Here is a 15,342-nt window from a genome sequence, read left to right as displayed (position 1 = left end):
AGTATTAACCGACAACAATGTAAATATAAATAACAGTATTAAATATAATACATCAAAGGAGGATACCAACTGGACTGGAGTTTAAAATTTCTGAAAACATTCTAAGCAATGAATAATCATTCAAAATCTTTTCAGTGGCTAATGAAATATTGGAGGAAAAGTCATCAACTACATCTTTTGGAAGTAACTGTCTTATGCTTGGACAATGAATGAGTAGATGGCTTACAGTTATTTGCTTACTGCATATACATTTTATATTTTTAGAAAATTTAGTACGAAAGGCATTTAAACGAAGTCTATCCATTAGACTTGTATTTTGTCTTGAATGTGTGTGCATACATGCATGTGTGTGAGTATGGCAGATTCATGCAATGTAATCCCATTTTTTTTCTGATAACCTAGATTGCTCTGGTTTGTGGTCTGAACAAGCTGTCCTGTGCAAATGCAGGTCGAGTTTGGAAACAACGTCAATGAGTCAACAATCGCCATTACCATAATTGATGATTCGATTGCTGAGCTGGCTGAGGTGACCTACATCCAGCTGACAGAGATTGTCGATGATGGAACAGACCTGCAGTCTGGAGGGGCTCGGTTAGGTGAGAGGGACAGTGTGTGTGTGTGTGTGTGTGTGTGTGTGTGGTGTGTAGTGTGTGTGTGTGTGTGTGTGTGTGTGCGTGTGTGTGTGTGTGTGTGTGCGGTGTAGTGTGTGCGAGCGGTGTAGTGTGTTTGGGGGGGATAGGTTTGTGCATGTGGTGTGTGTGTGTGTGTGTGTGTGTGTGTGTTGGTGTGTGTGTGTTGTGTAGTGTGTGTGTGTGTTTGGTGAATGGTGTGTTTGGGGGGAGCGGTGTGTGCATCTGGTGTGTGTATGTGTGTGTGTAGTGTGTTTGGTGTGTTTTGGGAGGATAGGTTTGTGCATGTGGTGTGTGTGTGTGTGTGTGTGTGTGTGTGTGTGTGTGTGTGTGTGTGTGTGGTGTATGGTGTGTTTGGGGGGAGCGGTATGTGCATGTAGTGTGTGTGTGTGTGGTGTGTTTTGGGAGGATAGGTTTGTGCATGTGGTGTGTGTGTGTGTGTGTGTGTGTGTGTGTGTGGTGTGTAGTGTGATTGGGGGGAGCGGTGTGTGCATGTGGTGTGTGTGTGTGTGTGTGTGTGTGTGTGTGTGTGGTGTGTAGTGTGATTGGGGGGAGCGGTGTGTGCATGTGGTGTGTGTGTGTCTGTGGTGTGGTGTGTTTGGGGGGAGTGGTGTGTGCATGTGGTGTGTGTGTGTGTGTTGTTTGGGGGGAGTGGTGTGTGCATGTGGTGTGTGTGTGTGTGTGGTGTATGGTGTGTTTGGGGGGAGCGGTGTGTGCATGTGGTGTGTGTGTGTGTGTGATGTGTTTAAGGGGTGGGGGGTGGTGTTTGTGGTTTGTTTGTGTAAGTGTGTGTGTGTATACGTGTGTAAGTGTGCATGTGTGCGCATGTCTCTGCATGTGTGTGTGTGTGTGTGTCTGTGCATCCAAGTATGCATGTGTGAGGGAAAGGAGCATTCTTGAGAAACTGATGGCTTGATGTGAGGATCTACGTTGAACTGTTAGGCGTGTGTGTGTGGGGGTGCTGTTGTGTACCATGGTGCGGTGTGGTTGATGAAACATGGAAGGAGTGCTGTGGTGGGTGCGCTCTTCAGTACATGTAAAGGGCATGAGTACCCTTGCGACACATCGTTTTCGGCGAGATGTTTATTGTGTGTTTTCCGCCTTGTTTTTTGATGGTTTTCAGTCAGGCTGGGCTGTCTTGTCAGGAGTTTCACACTGTATGTTTATTCCTTCCTGTATGAAAGGGGAGGCAACACAGGCAAAAATAACCGTCCTCGCCAACGACTCCCCCTTTGGAGTGGTGTCATGGAGCAGTACGTCGCTCACGACCCCTGAGCCTGAAAACACAAATCGTGAGCTGACCCTTACGATCAGACGAGAGCAGGGTCTGAGAGGACAGCTGAGGGTTTCTTATGTGTACGTACTCTGTTGTTTTTTTGTTTTGTTTTTTTGTTTCTGATGTGGTGTAAGTTAGTGGATTAGTCTGTACACTTTGACCCTTCCTTGAAAACCGAAACACCTTCAATCTTCAATCTGGAAGGTCAGCCGTCATTACTGACTATTAATGACCTGTGTGCGCAGAGGCGTAAATACCTAGTCATAACCTAAGTAGACCTATCTTCCTACCGGAGGGGGTGACAATGAGAAAGAACATGTATACATATTCCCTCCCACCATCACTCGCAGCGTCCCTCCGGAGGGGAAAAAAAAGAAAGAAAAAAAAGGGGGGTGGGGGGGGGACTAAACTGTGATCTTGTTCAGCTCCCTCTTGAAAGCTACAATATACCTCCGGAAACTGAAATTGAAATGTGTAGAAGAACATGGTTTTATGTGATCCATCTGTTTGGTATTACAAGTAAACCATATGCAGTGTTCTGGTATGTGTGTTGATATATTGACTTATACAGTCGCTAGTGCTTTTGCACAAGCATATTACACGCATGCAGACCATGCATGCTGAAGTGTGCGCATGAATGCATGTCACATGCACACACACACACATGCACACATGCATGATTGTATGCACGTACATGCACATACAAAGTGTCCATATATGCGTGTGCAAATGCATTCAATTTACACTCATATACATACACATGTTTGCATACATACGCACATACACATGTGTGCACACACTCACTCACACACACTCACACACACACACTCACACACACAAAGCAACACACACATGTATACATACATGCACATTTGCAAACCCATATATATATACACATTAACTTTTTCAGGTGCTTAACACCTCCATCATCATTTTCCTTGTCTTTAGAACTGCAATATGAAATAAAGCAAAAAACAGCTCTTTGCTTCCCATGTATTATGACACCAGACATTTCATTGTCCTGTCAGAACATCTACGACATTAGAAACAGCCAAGCGGTTAAAGTGTTGGACTCTCAATCTGAGGGTCCTGGGTTCGAATACCGGTCATGGCGCATTGTGAGTTGAGTGTGGAGAATGTTTCCCAATATCTCCCTGCTCAACAGATGCGCAGATCTGTCACCACCTCACACCTCAACCCCCTCACAAAATGTGGTAAGAAAATGCAGTAAATATACGTGTTTCCCCCAAATTATGTGTGGACGCATCCGGAAGTATTACAGAAGTCAGTTCCCTTTCTTTGAGTATTATGCATGTGCATGAACGTGAAAACCATTTTAATGAGACAAATTTGACACCAGAACAATGATTCTGCGCAGGCCTTAAGGAGTTAAGATACTTTGATCCATGCCAGCATTCAACGGGTTATGGAGGGAAAAAAAAACATACCCAGCATGCACCCCACCACCCCTCGAAAAATGGACTGTGGTTACATACATGGCGGGGTAAAAATGGTCAGACACATAAAACTCACTCGAACATACAAGTAAACGTGGGAGTTGCAGCCCATGATTGGTGTACAAGAAGAAGAAGACAAAGAAGAGAAGAAGACGACGACGACGACGACAGCTAAGAAGAGTTGGTGTCTCCCTGAGCCGTGTGACTGTGTACATACATGTGATTTGTGTCTTCAGGACGTCCATGGCCTTAGAGTTGCCCAGACAGCAGCAGGCCACGTCAGGAGAGGACTTCTTGGCCACTCAGGGCTATGTCACTTTTGGCGTGAACGACAGCGAGGCCAGCGTTTCTGTGACGATCTTGCAGGTCAGTTGGTGTTGTTGAACTGGCATATATTTCCCTTGATATCAGTGTTTGGTGATCGTTGTTGATATTTGTCAAATGCATGCGCGTTGCAACTGAGGAAGTGGTCATATTGAGAATGGATTCCAGGAAGTAATGGTATTATCAACAGATCTCAGAAGTTGGTTTCAGCAACAGATCCCAGACAGTAAAGGTATTAAAAATTAATTCCAGGAAGTAATGGCATTGATAACAGATTCCGACAGGAAAGGTGTTACCATATTCCAGGAAGTAATAGTATTGTATGTCTGTATTTCTCTTTTTTATCACAACAATATCTCTGTGTGAGATTCGGGCTGCTCTCCACAGGGAGAGCGCTTTGCTACACTACAGCGCCACCCTTTTTTTTTTGTATTTTTTCCTGCGTGCAGTTTTATTTGTTTTTCCTATCGAAGTGGATTTTTCTACAGAATTTTGCTAGGAACGACCCTTCTGTTGCTGTGGGTTCTTTTACGTGCGTTAAGTGTATGCTGCACATGGGACCTTGGTTTATCATCTCATCCGAATGACTAGCGTCCAGACCACCACTCAAGGTCTAGTGGAGGGGGAGAAAATATTGGCGGCTGAGCCGTGATGTGAACAAGCGCGCTCAGATTCTCTCGCTTCCTAGGGAGTCGCGTTACCACTAGGCCATCACTCCACACATTGATAACAGAATCAGACAGTGAAGGTATTAACAACAGAACCCAGGAAGTAATGGTATGAACAACAGATCCCAGGAAATAACAACAGAATCAGATAGTAAAGGTATTAACAACAGATCCCAGGAAATAACAACAGAATCAGATAGTAAAGGTATTAACAACAGATCCCAGGAAGTAATGATATTAACAACAGATCCCGGAAAGTGATAACAATGACAACAGATGTCAGGAAGTAATAACAATAATGACAAATCCCAGGAAGTAATAACAATAATGACAAATCCCAGGAAGTAATAACATTAACAACAGATCCCGGAAAGGGAAAATATTAACAGCAAGTTCCAGTTGGATTGCATAAATGTATTTGAAGGCAACACTTCAATTTTTGCAGTATTTCAAAACCAATTTATGTTGTTGTTTTTTTTTTTTTTTATTGTGAATTGCTTGTGAATACAAGTTAATCTGGCAGTAAATGATTACAGTAAATTGCTAATTGTCATTTTCATTAACATTGATTACACTCAAGAAATGTAACAGACCTTTTTTCGTCAGCATAGAAATTCTGTTGATGCTCATTATACTGTGCATAGGTAATTGTCATTTTCGTTAATATTAATTACAGGATGACACTCCAGAGGCATCAGAGACGTTTTTTGTCAACATCACAGAGGTCATGCTGGTGACTGCAGAGGGAGAGAGCTCGGCACAACCCAGCATCCGCGTTCCTGGAAACGTTGCAGAGATCACGATTCTAGAGAACGATGGTGCACGTGGGATGGTTCAGTTCGACGTTGAAACGGTCAGTGTTGTCTGGAAGAAATGAAGGAAGGAATTGTGTTTAATGTGTTGTCATATATACTGATGATTGTGGATGTTAAACCCCTTGACTGCTGTGAAAAGAAAACTGTAGAAGGTGGTGTTTTCAAAGCATGAATTAGTAGCCAGAACAGTCGGCCCAAAACTGAGAAAACAGTCTCAAGATACACCACTCTTGATCAAGTGAGTGAATTTTCAGCCTTCCAGAGTTATTTCTCTTCTTTTGATGATGTCATTGGTGACATCACTCTGCCCTTTTATATTTACAGGCATGGCAGTCAAGGGGTTAAAGTATTAGAGTTTACATTTGAACGTTATCTCAGTGTTGAACTCAGTTTCAGTCCCCATCAGACCTGACCTCCTGGTGTTATTTTTGGCCTGTGGATGGCTTCTTCCCCAGTGGAGCGTGCTGTGGGCTCAGACAGGAAGATGGGACCACACAGTTGAGGGACATCCATGTCACAGATGAATTTTTGGGAGTCTTGCTCAGATTTCTTGACTCACCGCTGCATGTGTCTGTATCTCTCAGGCCTCATTGACATCAGGATGTGTTTTAACAGTACAGGCCTTGTCAATTAGTCCCAAACATAATTCAGCCTCTGTAGCAGCAAAGTCACACCCCATCATCATAAAAAAAGATGGCGTCTTTGTAGCATTGATTTTTTGTTGCTAACCCCCCTTGTCCAACCCTCCTCCTTTGCATTTGGGATTGAGATGGGCATAGAGGGAATTATGATAAGATGATAAAAAACAGAATGTCTGAAATTCTTGGTTGGGTAAATTATTATATGCGCAACCCCTCCTGCCTCTGTGTCCAGAACGTAGAAGGCCGGGTGGACACCTACGAGGAATACGGCCGCAACAACACAGTAACGTTGCTGCTCCGTCGCTATGTTGGACTGCTCGGCCGTCTGACGGTCACCTGGCAAACCGTCTCCGTCACAGCCAACAACAGGGATTTCTCCCCCTGGGCGGGCAGCGTGCAGTTTGCTGATGGACAGGAGACAGCCGAGATCAACATCACCATCGTTGACGACACTATCACTGAAGGCTTGGAGGTCAGTGTCGTGTATGTTTTGTGTGAAGTTGTTTGGAGGAGGGGTGAGGGGGAGCAAAGCTGATGCTGAGCAAAGTTCCATGTGGATTGTGTTTCAGTTCTTCACCCTTCGCCTTCACTGTGAATGAGTCACTACTGTTATCCAGATTCCTCCACCTCTGTCAGTTGTGTGACAAAGCCTGTGCCTCTGTGAATGTTCGTTCTGCAGTGTAGTCAGTCCATCTTCCCCTCCATCTCCCTTGCAAGTATGCTTGTGCAACATCACTCACAGTGCAACAAAATTCTTACAGTTTGATGTGTGTGCTTCTTTTTTTCCATATGTGTTATAAACATTGTACTTATGCCTATTTTTGAATATTTTTATCATTGTGTACTGTAGACTCTATAAAGGGCAAGGACTGGATGGGAAAAAAAGTGCATCAGTGCACATCGATTATCCCTGAAAATACATAATTTTGTCTTGTCTTGTATCGCCTTGTCCCTCAATAGATCGCTGGAGGATTGTTTTAGCAAGGCCAATGGTTCTGGTTACATGGCCATACCGACATAGGTTTCTTTTCTGAACTGGTAGCAGGTCTTTATTTACTCCAGTTTGCTGCTAGGTGGTTTGACACATGTTTCATGAAGATACGATCAGTCTGTTTGATGTGCAGTATCTTTCACTCACACCTCATTTCTGTGGTTTGAATTCTTTCCGACGGGCGCAATAGCCGAGTGGTTAAAGCGTTGGACTGTCAATCTGAGGGACCCGGGTTCGAATCACAGTGACGGCGCCTGGTGGGTAAAGGGTGGAGATTTTTACAATCTCCCAGGTCAACATATGTGCAGATCTGCTAGTGCCTGAACCCCCTTCGTGTGTATATGCAAGCAGAAGATCAAATATGCACGTTAAAGATCCTGTAATCCATGTCAGCGTTCGGTGGGTTATGGAAACAAGAACATACCCAGCATGCACACTCCCGAAAACGGAGTATGGCTGCCTACATGGCGGGGTAAAAACGGTCATACACGTAAAAGCCCACTCGTGTGCATACAAGTGAACACAGAAGAAGAAGAAGAAGAATTCTTTCCAAATCTGGGTCCATGTATGAGTATACAGGTACACCTGTTCTGTGATGTTACACGGAGCATATTGGTCACAAAATGAGTACATGTGCTGTTTTTGTGTCACACCTACGCAGAGTTTTGACGTGAAGCTGATAGACGTGACGGGTGACGCAGTGCTGGGCAGCATCACGACCGTGAGGATTGCCATTCTGAAGAACGACTCTCCTACCGGCTTGTTCAAATTCGCTACCAGGGAGGTGGGTCTGCCAGAAGGGTGGTGCCAACACACACACACACACAAACACACACACACACACACACACACACAAAACACTCAAAACACACACACATAACACACACACACATAACACACACACACACACTGACACACACACACACACACACACACTTTTGCATACATACATGCTCATATTCACTGGCACAGATGCTCACACACACACAGACAAACTCACACACTCAGATGTGTTTTGGTCCTTTGGTAAATTTTCTTGCATTTGAGCATAACTTGTAATGGTTCAGTTCTACTCCCACACCTTTTAAAACAATTTTTTAATTTATTTATTAGTAATGCAGAGTGAACTCGAAATACGTTCAGCATCGGAAACGAGAGAAAAAGAAACAAAATCAAGACTAATATTTTATGATGAAATAACATGTGATTATGCATTAGAACAGTGTAAAATGTAGTAACACAGAAGAGAAATGACCAACATGAACCTCTTTTCAAATAAAAATCTACAGAAGTAGTGCATACAATATTTGAGTATTGATAGTTTTTTGTGTGCTAATCCTGCTTCCCCCATCCCGCCTCTCACACACACCCTTCCAATATTATGTTTTTTCTTTCTCCAGTCACTGACACTCACCCTCTCCATTTTCGATTTTGTACTCTATCTTTTCCACATTCTGTTCTCTCTGTCTCTCTGTCTGTCTGTCTGTCTGTCTGTCTGTCTCTCTCTCTCTCTCTCTCTCTCTCTCTTCCTTTCTTAGTCCCCTCCCCCTTGCCCCCCCCCCACCCTCCTCTCCACCTCAGCTGCCCCCATTTTCATTTGAATAAACAGAAATGTCGATTTCTAATTAATACTGAGAATCATTATTATGATAGGAATGATAATAATCCAAATAATAATAATGATATCATTTATTTTCAGTCTAATATCATCATCTTAGATGAACAGACTATAAGTAAATAAACGAAACGAAATGACCAACTCAGAATCAGTGCTCATGATTTATACGTAGAAAAGGGAAGGTGCAACAACACACTGGTCGAGAAACAAACATGCAAGGTTTGTGATGTGTTGGGAGATGAAATTTATTTTCTTGACCAGTGCAAATCATACGAAAAATGAGAGAACAGAATTGGTCAGAAAATTATAAGCATACTCGAAAGCTATTACTTTGCCATCAGAATGTGTGAAGCTAGATGAAGTCCAGATGGACTTTTTTTACATCCACAACTGCTTTAAGAAGAGACGTTGACTATTTTTGACTGCGTCTCGCAAACATACTGGGTTTTGATGACAAATAAGATCTGATTCACATATGTACACATGCAAGTATGCACACACAGAGTGAAGCAGACACACACACACACACACACACACACACTTATGAATGCACACATGCACAATGTACTTATTACTACACACAGCCACAACCACACCCACCCACACCTCCACACTCCCACACACCATCACACAGCATATCCATTTTACCTGTAACAGGTAGAGATCAAGGAGTCCAAGACAGATAACGACCCACAAGGTCGTGCCGACCTGGTGGTAAAACGAGTCTGGAAGTCAGAAGGCCGGGTCGAAGTTCGCTGGCGACTGAATGCTGAAGCTCAAGAGGACTTAGAACCACTAGAGGGCGTTCTGCTTTTCCTTCAGGTCATTTGCGTAGTGGGTTATCGGCGTGTAGTGTGGATGGATTGGTGTGTATTTCCACGGATGTGTACTGTAAGTGTTGTTTGTTCTTCTGAGTGGAGTGATATTGCGTGAGCAGTGTCAGCTTCTTCGTGTGTGTGTATGTATGTATGTGTGGTGTGGTGTGGTGAGTGTTTTGTGTGTGTTTGTGTGTGTGTTTGCGTGTGTATTAGTAGGTATTAACGTGGCGATAGCCTTGAGATGGCCTTAGTGTTAGGCAAGGCTCTAAGCACCATAATTTGATTTGATTTGTGTGTGTGTGTGTGTGTGTGTTAGTGTGTGTGTGTGCACATGTTTTTTTTTATTTTATTGTATTCAAAAATGCTTTATGTACATGAGTATGTTATGCATAGATGTACATCTGTTTACAATGCTTGAATATTCAATCTGTATATTTCTGTGTTTGTGCTTGGGGGAAAATTGTTTATTTGAATGTATATACCTACATTTTATGTCCTCAGTGAATGGTGTGGTGTCAGAGTGAGAAGACTCATCCAATGGCTTTCCACTGTGGCTTCAGCATAGTTTGGTTTTTCTCTGGTAGCTTTTAGAAAAAAAAAATTTACAAGATTATATGAATACACATAAAAACCACAAAACCATAACCTCTTCGCTGCCCCATGACAGAAATTTCCATGAAGTTCTGAATTGCTTGAAAGTTCCCCATGATGGATGTATCTGATCATCATAGCTGAAATTTTCCTACCTTTAAAAAAAAATTTTTAATTTTTTTTATTATGGCTTTCCAATACACACAGTGGAAAAAAACACCAACTTGATATGTCTGCTTTAAAATTATTCATGGGGAGCAAAACCTAAACCAGACTTTGTAGTGGTCATTTCAAGATGTTATTTGTAGCACCCCTGTCAGAAAATCTGATGACACTTTCAGAGTGGTGGACGACGATAACCAACAAGCCTAAGTGGCATGAAATGGCTGTTTGTTGCAAAAACCACCTGGCATATAGGAAGCTCAAGCCAGAATAGATTCATTTGTATTTGTATTTGTATTTCTTTTTATCACAACAGATTTCTCTGTGTGAAATTCAGGCTGCTCTCCCCAGGGATAGTGTGTTGCTAGACTACAGTGTCACCCTTTATTTTTTTTTTTTGTATTTTTTCCTGTGTGTGCAGTTTTATTTGTTTTTTCCTATCGATGTGGGTTATGGCACTGATCGGGGTAAATTTCCATAGAATACTTTTTTTTTTTTTTTTTTTAAAGACTGGCACAGAAGCCATTCTGAAAGAATTCTGTAAGATGCCATTTCTAATGAACAAACTGAAAATCCAACACCATCATTGGCAAAGTAAACTCCTTTAGCCCTTGTAATCATTTGGGCTGGCTTGCATGAGCTATCTTACCAGCACTAAGTTTGCTTAGTGTAAAGGATTTTCTTCTTAAATGTACATATGTGTAGACTTTTAAAAATCCTCAAAAGCTAAGCAAACTTAATTCTGCTGACATCATTTATGTAACCAGTCCCAAGGCCTTTAAAGCAGCATGATTTGATTTTTGTGCTGTTGATGTTCAGACCCTTTCCAGATTGATTCAAACATTGGATATTTTGTGCAAAATCCCGACAATTTATTATTGCGTGGTTTGTTTTTGTTGGGTTTTTTTTTTTGTCCCGACAGTGTGCTGTTCTTGTTCAAGCCTGCGCCAGCTTGATTCAGACCCTTCACAGTTAGTGCAAAGTCCTGACAGTTTTTGTTTGGTCCTGACAGTCATTTGACGGACTTTCCTCTGCTTGTGATGCTCAGGGGGTGACGGAACAGACGTTCTCTGTGCATTCCCGTCAGGACAATGTGCTGGAGGGACAAGAAACGTTCACGGTGTCGCTTCAGTCTGCTGACAATAATGCGGACATTTCCCCCACAGGTTTGTGGTGATAGGGGATGTTGGTCCTGTGTTTGTGTGGTATTGTGGTATGTGGGTGTGCGTGTGGGTAGGGGGAGGGTGTTGTGTGTGTGTGTGTGTGTGTGTTCTTGTGTGTGTGTGCGTGGGGGGGTTGGTGGGTGGTGGTGTATGTTGTTGTGTGTGTGTGGTGTGATGTGGTGTGTGGCTGTATGTGTGTGTGTGGGGGGGGGAAGGTTGGGGGGGGGGTATGTTGTGTGTGGTGGGTCTGGTGTAGTGTGTGTGTGAGGGTGGGTGGGTGCGTCACTAGATTTATGTGTTTGTGTGTGTGATTTACTGGGTTGTTTTTTTTTTTTACCCCACCAAGTAGACAGCCATAGCCCGTTTTCAGGGGTAAAGGTCAACACTAAAAAAAAAATTATCCTGGATGACATGAGTTATATTTAAGCTCAACTCATCTTCGTTACTCTCCTCGTCTGACAGAGGCAGACGCCAGAATCATCATCCAGCCAGATACTGGCGCCAGCGGCACAATCTCCATTCTGCCTGCTTCACGGTCTGTGCTCATTGGAGAGCCCGGTGAGTACAGCTCAGCCTACGATGGCACAGCCAGGATTGAGCTGAGCCGAGCAGCAGGTATCTATGGGGAGGTGGATGTGTCGTGGGTCATCACCCCGCGGGACGCCACAGCCTTCCTCCAGGTCACAGGCACCGTCAAGTTTCTTGATCAGCAGCAGACAGCCACCATCGTCTTGCAGGTGAGAGAGCTGTCGTGGAGCTGTTGTAGAGCTGTTGTTGTGTTTTCCCCTCCTCCTCTTCTTCGAGCTGAATAGCCAGTGAAGATGCTGATTTTGTTGCTGTTACTGTTGTTGCTGCTAAATAGCCACAGTCAGCATGCTGATTTTTATTTGTTTATTTTATTTAATTAATTTATTTATTTTTTGCTACTTTGAGGGATGCTGTATTTTCTCTTGGTAAAGGAAAACGCAACAAACAAATCTAGCCTAACCCGATTTATTTTCCCTATGCTGTGAAAGGAGTGGCTGCATGTGGAGTTGTCAGCAGGCTACCAACAGATGTCTGTCGTCCTGAAGAGTCAGTACCTGACGTGCACAATATACCTTCATCCACCAAGGTGTGGCTAGAACCATCATTTAAAGAACTGAAAATCAGAAGACACTCATGGAAAGTCTGGGTAAATAGATTGACCTCCTGAGCCCACACAGCTCTTGATTTAGCCATTGTTCTACTATTTCTGTCTTAGTTTGTGACTCTGCCCTACCATCTACTCCTCAGACCTGTAGTAAGATGGTCAGTCATGTCTATAACCATCAGAACAGCAGAGGAGGCAACTGCTGACCTGACCATCTGGGGCTAGAATTTGATAACAGCGGAGAATGTCTTGCCTAAGTTACATCCCAGCTGTCTTGGCCAAGAGTTTTTTTTAGGACAGCCAGTGTTGAGATGGAACCCAAAGGCCAGCTGGCCCCCAAGGCTGCAGCACTGAGTGAGTGCAATCTTGTCTCCTGGTTTGAGAGTGACAGTCATAGTCCTTCACAAAGAGACTAGGCTGTGGGTGAATTTCTATTGCAGTGCAGAAACCACGGATCAGTAATACTGCAGATTCATCAACATGATGAAGCTGGCTTTGTGAACCTACAGAAGAATGAAATGCGATGTGAATCTTATCACCAGTGACTATGGTGAAGTTTTAAGAGGTACAGACCAATATCAAATCCTGTCACTTACAGCCCAGCTTACTACAAATTTGCCATTTCAGGGCTGATCACCTATCAGTTCTTAAAACCAAAGAGAAACCAAAATAATGTTAAAGGCCAGTTTAAATTACATTAAGAAGATCAATGCAGGGTCTCATCCTGTAGACTGTGGATGCTGGGACTGCAACATATGGACCCGGGTGTGGCTGTGTATATGGGACTCGGAATGAGTATCATGGGAATAATGACACTGAAATGGTGCAGATAATGAGGCAGCAAAAAAAAAAAAGAAAGAAAAGATAAAAGATCAGTTCACCCACATCTCCATCCAGCCCACAATTAATTTAGATCTTCTTCTTCTTCTTCTTCTTCTGCGTTTGTGGGCTGCAACTCCCATGTTCACTTGTATATACGCGAGTGGGCTTTTACGTGTATGACCATTTATAACCCGCCATGTAGGCAGCCATACTCTGCTTTCGGGGGTGTGCATGCTGGGTATGTTCTTGTTTCCATAACCCACCGAACGCTGATGTGGATTACAGGATCTTTAACATGCGTATTTGATCTTCTGCTTGCGTATACACATGAAGGGGGTTCAGGCACTAGCAGGTTTGCACATACGTTGACCTGGGAGATTGTAAAAATCTCCACCCTTTACCCACCAGACGCCGTCACCGTGATTAGAACCTGGGACCCTCGGATTGAAAGTCCAACGCTTTAACCATTTGACTGTTGCGCCCGTCTAATTTAGATCAAGTTCAAAATATTTATTTGCTTCGTTAACTGGAAAACAGTATCTAAAGGAAATCTAGTCACACGGTTCTGTGGAGCTAGCTGTGAAATGGTTTTGCCTGACATCATGCTGAACCCAGCAGTCGATCCACAGAAGTTTGATAACTGAGAGGTTCGGACTGATGATAGAAAGCTGAATTAAGTCCCGATCAGGAGCCTATGATAATTACTATTGTGGGAGGTGTTCAGCCATGACTGATTCCTGCTCAGAGTTAAATTTGCTGCAGGCTCAGTTGGGAACACAGAGACCCACGTGATCATGTATCATCATTGGACACCACCACAGGATTAGTATGCAACATTTACTGTCTTAAAACTAACAGAAAGTTTTCCTTTGGCATGAGCATTCCTGTCTTTTAAACACATACAGTGCAAGAACTCTTTAGAACATAACCATTCATCAAAATATACGTTGTGGTAACACAGTTGATTAAATCAGTGTAGAGCAAGTAAGAAAATTACGTGATCTAAAATATAAACATTGCAGACATTTTCATACAACAAAAATTGACCTACTCACAAACATAAATTCCCAAATGAGCTAAGTAAGTTTGTGACCTGATACAAGTCTTCGTCAGACACAAAACATGAGTGTCAAAGAATCGATAGACAGACAAAAATACGAAAAAAAAAACTTAGCCGTATGAAGAGCACAGGATCAGGAGTCAAGATGGCTGCCGGAAAAAGAGGAAGTTAGTCAGGGAGGTAACCTACTTCCGGGAGGTTATCGGCCATAGTTACTTTCGTTTTCTCTGCATAGGCAGGTAGTAGTTTGCACAGGACAGGAAACAGACTCCCTGTCGGAGTCTGCACTAGTGGGTCACAGTAAGTATGTTAGATAAACGTAATTTTAGGAAAAAAAATTTCCTTGCAATGCCACTTATAAAACTCTGTATCCCTTGGGCCTGGTTGATGCTACGATATATTATAAAAGAACTAGGGTACAAACTTCATTTGTGTCAAAATAGATATCCGTATCATCAGTGTTACCATCTTCATTTTCATCAGTTAGATTATAAGATAGAGAAACAAATGCTCCCAGATTCTGTGGTTTAGCAGATGGGAAGAAAATGAATAGAAAAAAAAAAGAAAAATGTGCAGACTGCGACACTGGAGGCTTTGAAAGGTTTTTTGGCCTGTATTCTATGCTGTCATAGATAGGCATCCATTTGTCTCTGGAGAATATGTTGTGCTCTGGGTTGTGTTTGATAAAGCATTGGGTGTGGCTGGACAGGCCAGTGCAGGAGTGACAGTCCCTTCCACACTGCACTGGGTTCCACTGCACCTGCAGTACAAGAAATACACAAACGAAAGAGAGATAATTGACCCACTGATGCGTTATTTGAAATCTTTTCTGTACACAAGCTTGCAAGCTCATTGCTCAGTTTGATTTCTGTGCAGGCTCGAGACGACAGTAAGCCGGAGCAAAAGACCAGCTATGTCCTTAGGATCGATTCAGCGTCTGGTGGAGCAAGCATCTCCCCTGAATCTGTGTGCAACATACTGTTTGTTGCCAGCGACCATCCACATGGCCTGTTTGAGTTCACTCTGCCAGAAATGATTTATGTGTCTGAAGATGATCAGTCTGTAAGTGGAGGTTTAGTTTGTCCTTTTTATTCGTTTATTTGCTATTCATTCATTCATTCAATCATTCATTTATTTATTTATTCATTTATTTATCTGTTTATTTATATATTCAT

At 42.9% G+C, this 15,342-nt stretch overlaps 1 protein-coding gene across 3 annotated transcripts in view; it reads left to right on the top strand.

The window, feature by feature from the left end:
- The window catches only part of LOC143296953 (adhesion G-protein coupled receptor V1-like), a 141,074-nt gene that overhangs the window by 54,402 nt on the left and 71,330 nt on the right, over positions 1 to 15,342 (top strand). For all 3 annotated transcript variants that reach the window (XM_076609000.1, XM_076609002.1, XM_076609001.1), the window contains 10 exons: positions 449 to 596; positions 1,814 to 1,985; positions 3,599 to 3,728; positions 5,031 to 5,207; positions 6,043 to 6,282; positions 7,463 to 7,585; positions 9,077 to 9,241; positions 11,039 to 11,156; positions 11,616 to 11,890; positions 15,044 to 15,229. In XM_076609000.1, the coding sequence (XP_076465115.1) occupies positions 449 to 596; positions 1,814 to 1,985; positions 3,599 to 3,728; positions 5,031 to 5,207; positions 6,043 to 6,282; positions 7,463 to 7,585; positions 9,077 to 9,241; positions 11,039 to 11,156; positions 11,616 to 11,890; positions 15,044 to 15,229 (1,734 nt within the window). The remainder of the gene's footprint in view (positions 1 to 448; positions 597 to 1,813; positions 1,986 to 3,598; positions 3,729 to 5,030; positions 5,208 to 6,042; positions 6,283 to 7,462; positions 7,586 to 9,076; positions 9,242 to 11,038; positions 11,157 to 11,615; positions 11,891 to 15,043; positions 15,230 to 15,342) is intronic.

Source organism: Babylonia areolata, chromosome 22 (genome assembly GCF_041734735.1).
Source record: "Babylonia areolata isolate BAREFJ2019XMU chromosome 22, ASM4173473v1, whole genome shotgun sequence".
NCBI lineage: Eukaryota > Metazoa > Mollusca > Gastropoda > Neogastropoda > Buccinidae > Babylonia > Babylonia areolata.
Note: the sequence above shows the minus strand (reverse complement) of the source record. Positions and strands in the feature narration are given on the sequence as shown.